The sequence below is a fragment of the Limulus polyphemus genome, unplaced genomic scaffold (assembly GCF_000517525.1).
Source record: "Limulus polyphemus unplaced genomic scaffold, Limulus_polyphemus-2.1.2 Scaffold5627, whole genome shotgun sequence".
NCBI lineage: Eukaryota > Metazoa > Arthropoda > Merostomata > Xiphosura > Limulidae > Limulus > Limulus polyphemus.
Window position 1 is genome coordinate 41264 of NW_013671237.1, and position 4290 is coordinate 45553.

Sequence of the window (4290 nt, forward strand, 5' to 3'; positions counted from 1 at the left end):
TTCGATGTGTGCTTGTCTAAGGTTCTTAATAAATTAAATAAATGTTGAGGAATTGTACTAATCATCAGTGAACCTTAGACAAGCACACATCGAAGTGTAAAGTTCAATCTCTTCACCGCTGGTTACTAAATTAAATAAATGTTGAGGAATTGTACTAATCATCAGTAAACCTTGGACAAGCATACATCGAAGTGTAAAGTTCAATTTATTCCCTGCTGGTTACTAAATTAAATAAATGTTGAGGAATTTTACTAATCATCAGTGAACCTTAGACAAGCACACATCGAAGTGTAAAGTTCAATTTATTCACTGCTGGATACTAAATTAAATAAATGTTGAGGAATTTTACTAATCATCAGTGAACCTTAGACAAGCACACATCGAATAAAACTGGGATTCTTGTAATGGTGGTCTGCAAGTTAAGTACAATTCTTAAAATGTCCTTTAACCACCTCGGTGAAAGAATCAGTACTTATATATATTTTTGAAGAATATGTAGCAATAAGTGTCGAACCGAATGATAAACTAGTTTCAACTTTCTTTCTCGCCGAAATTCTCAATTTTGAAGATGAGAGAAAAACAATAAATTAGTTTTAAGCAGATTGTTCAATGAATAATGCAGCTCTTTGGAATTAAACGAGTGTTTTAATTAACAATGCTCGATATCAGTTTTTTCATGTATGAATTCACACACATCTTCAAACGTTGGTATTTTGATAAACTGTTCATCCATCCTTCATTTTGTATCTTTACAGCGAATTTGCTGATATAAAAATGTTATAGCCGTATATGTTCTGATATTCTAAGTCAAACAACATTTAAAACTGGCCTTTTTTCATATAGCAGAAACTATGTAATTTATCTTAATAATCGCTTTTTAATTTTACTTTTAGAAACCAAAACACATATTAATATATTCTTTGATCAAGCAAAATATAATCATTTAATACGATATTTACAGAAGCACAAACTTTGGTGTCTCAATACTAGATGTTGTCAGGACAGGTAGCCATTTTATGTATTATTTTTAACTATTTTATTCGATTTAGCCAATTCAAAGAACTTTATATTCCACACTTATGTTTCCACGGGACATTGTTTAACTTATTATTATTATTAAGGAAAATTACAGAGATTTCAACTCTAACTTCTAAATCAGAATAAACCTAGAAGCATTAAGTCACTGGCTTTTCAAAGGCTTGAAGAACGTTCTTCACAGACGAATATATAAAAGAAGTACAAATATATGGTCGGTCGGTTACATTAATCTAGAAATAGAATAAGAATAATGTATGTAACAAAACCCGGTGCTCTCAACAAAGTAACAAAACATTACTTCAATCACAATTCTCTAACGTGATGTAAGCATAGATCAGTCGAAGCTTTCTCAATAGTTAGATAACTTACAGGAGTATAATCCAGATGCTCTGGAAGTATTTCCAACAATGATTTCTTCACTGCTCATTGAGTAAGCTTGTGAGATGAGAGCTGTACAGCGAAGTTTGAGGACTCCGTTCCACAGATGAAAAGGTTGTACAGCAAAATGTAAACCCATCTGGGAAGCTTGTAAGCCATTTTTGTGCCTTATATTCTCCAGTCGACAAAGGTTTTCTTTTGGAGACTTGGTAAAACGTTTAAATATAAATATCATTAGTTTATTTCAAAATGTCTATAATTTATTTCAAAAACAGAGGAATCTATGGATTCACTTTAGAACTTGTGTAAAAAAGACCACATAGACCATGACTGATTTTGAAAATTGTGAAAGAAATATTATATTAAATATGATTGATTTTGATAATTGTATAAGAAAGATTAACTGATCATGGTTGATTTTGAGAAACTTGTAAGAAGGGCTACATTAAAAATTGTTATAAAAAGAAGTTAACTGCAGATGGTTTTCGCCCAATTCCTCTTAACTTGTCCATTGTGGCTAGAAATAAGAGATGTGTAATAAATAGTATTTTAGAGCTATCTTTTTTTCTCCCACAGGTAACTATCGAATAAGTTGTACATTCAACATCAAACTTCATCAGTTAGGCTGGACAAAAAGAGACGAAATATTCTATGAAGTGTTATCTAAATATGCAGTATAATACTTTAAAAGTTACTTTTCCTTCTCACCGTCCAGCCTAACTGACGAGTTCTGGGATTGCGAATAGCTTATTGCGTAGGGACTTCTGGGATATAAAAAATAGGTCCTAACTGTCATTTATTTCACACTTTTTACTTCGAACCGCAATGGACAAATTAAAAGGGATGTGATAAAAAATAGATTCCTCGTGGGACAGCGGTAAGCCTGCGGACTTGCTAGGCTAAAATCCGTGGTTCGATTCCTCGCGGTGGACGCAGCATACCTAATGTAACTTTGCCATAACACATATAATAAAGCAATAAAAAACAACTGCAATTAACTTGTTTTAATAACAATATACTGAGCTTGGTTAGTTTTGAAAAAAGTAAGATACATAACTAGACGGTAGCATACCAGAGGTAATTAATGCATATCTAGATAAAGTGACATAAAATCATTAACTTCTATCTGATAAATGTTCACCAATAGCCAAAGTTACTTAATTTTCAATCATCAAAACCATACATTTGTCAGTTTCTCAAAGTTAAAACTTACTTCCTTATCATTCACAAGCCATTTGAGAATTGCAGGAGGCTTAGATGGCGCTGCTACACAGTTTATTTCAACTTTATCACCAATAAGATACTGTGATTTGGTTCCTGTTATTTTCGGGCCTTCTTTAGGTAGAACTAAAATATCAAAAAGGAAATCATTTGATATCGTGTTATTTTCTTAATAAGTCTAACCTATTTGATTTGGTGTAAGGCCTTAAGGAAAAAGCAAGCAGTTAAAAAACAGTTCATTAATTTCCTAGCAAGAATACAGTTAAACATTATCACATTACTCCACTATGTCTGAAAATTCATATTTCAAAATAACAAATAACTTTTATTTAATTATGTAAGTATATATGACACGAATATCGATTTAACGCCTTTTAGTTGGACAGTGACAATCGAATTATTTCCGAGTTGTTAGAAAATCCTCTAGAACCCTTTCACTTGGCGAACATCATCCAGTAAATGAGCCGTATTTAGTGCCTTTCTTTAACCTTCTAAAATAAGTGTTTCTCAAGCGGGAAGACCAGGAAGAAATTGATTTTGGTGAACTACATGTCTAAGCACGTCACAAAGGAACGGAGTATTATAGGATGACACACAGAATAACTAACTTTAGATAAAAAAGTTAAAAAAAATTATCCTACTCCTATTTAATTCTATTGATATGGTGAAAATGAATATTAGATGCGATCAGATGAACAGAATGATAAAAAAAAAACATTTTTGCTTAATGACTTGTTTACAGCACAATGCTAAACAATGGGTTACCTGTACTCTGTTCACCACGGGAATCGAAACCCGGATTTTGGTGTTCTAAGTCCGTAAATAACTGCTGAACCACAGAGGTAGTTCCTTAATAAAATGTTTAATCTATTCTTGTAATAAGCTGTACAGTTTTTATCACCCGAATATCTACTGTGATGACATTTCAAAAGTAGTTATGCAGAAGGGGACATTTTTGAATCTATATTCAAAATACATGTTAAACAATGTGATGTCTAACTTTAAAACGAAAATGTAAATCAGTTTCTAAGGTAAAGTTGAAATAAAAAGTACAAATACAGCTATTTTTAACTATTATAAGTCCAAGACTGCTTGAACTTGTAACACATTCAAAGCGTATTTTACGGTTTATACGTTCAAATTAATTTGGTTGAAAATCGTTTAATAATAAGTGGTTAAGTTCTATTACCATTTATTACTATATCATGTTTTTATATAATTAAAATGGCGTTTATAGTCTGAAAATACATTTTACTTTCACTTTTATAAGTTTCAGTTATGGTAACTGTAGTATTTCAATAATATCATGAAATTATTTGCTTTTGCAGTGAATGCTATTAAAAACCATAATAATGTAAAATATTAAAATTCAACTTCTTTTTCTGCTTTCATAAAATGTAAAATATAAAGGAATTATTTGTTTGCTTATTTAGTGCAAAGCTACACAATGGACGCTCTGTCCACCGCGAGGAATCGAACACTGGATTTTAGCGTTGTTAGTTCGTAAACTAACCGCTAAGCCAACAGGGGATAATTATTTGTAAAAAAAAACTATGCTAAGTATGCAATTGAAGCATATAGCTAAATATATTTTAATCGCTGGTCGTATTTTTAACCATTATTGAAAACTGTTTATGAAAAAATCAAACAACA

General features: G+C 31.3%; 1 protein-coding gene across 1 annotated transcript in view; it reads right to left on the reverse strand.

Annotated features, from left to right (window-relative positions):
• The window catches only part of LOC106472805, a 24922-nt gene that overhangs the window by 9122 nt on the left and 11510 nt on the right, over positions 1-4290 (reverse strand). The window contains exons 3-4 of the mRNA XM_022401347.1: positions 2630-2763; positions 1408-1621 (exon numbers count right to left, since the gene is read on the reverse strand). Of these exons, the coding sequence (XP_022257055.1) occupies positions 1408-1621; positions 2630-2763 (348 nt within the window). The remainder of the gene's footprint in view (positions 1-1407; positions 1622-2629; positions 2764-4290) is intronic.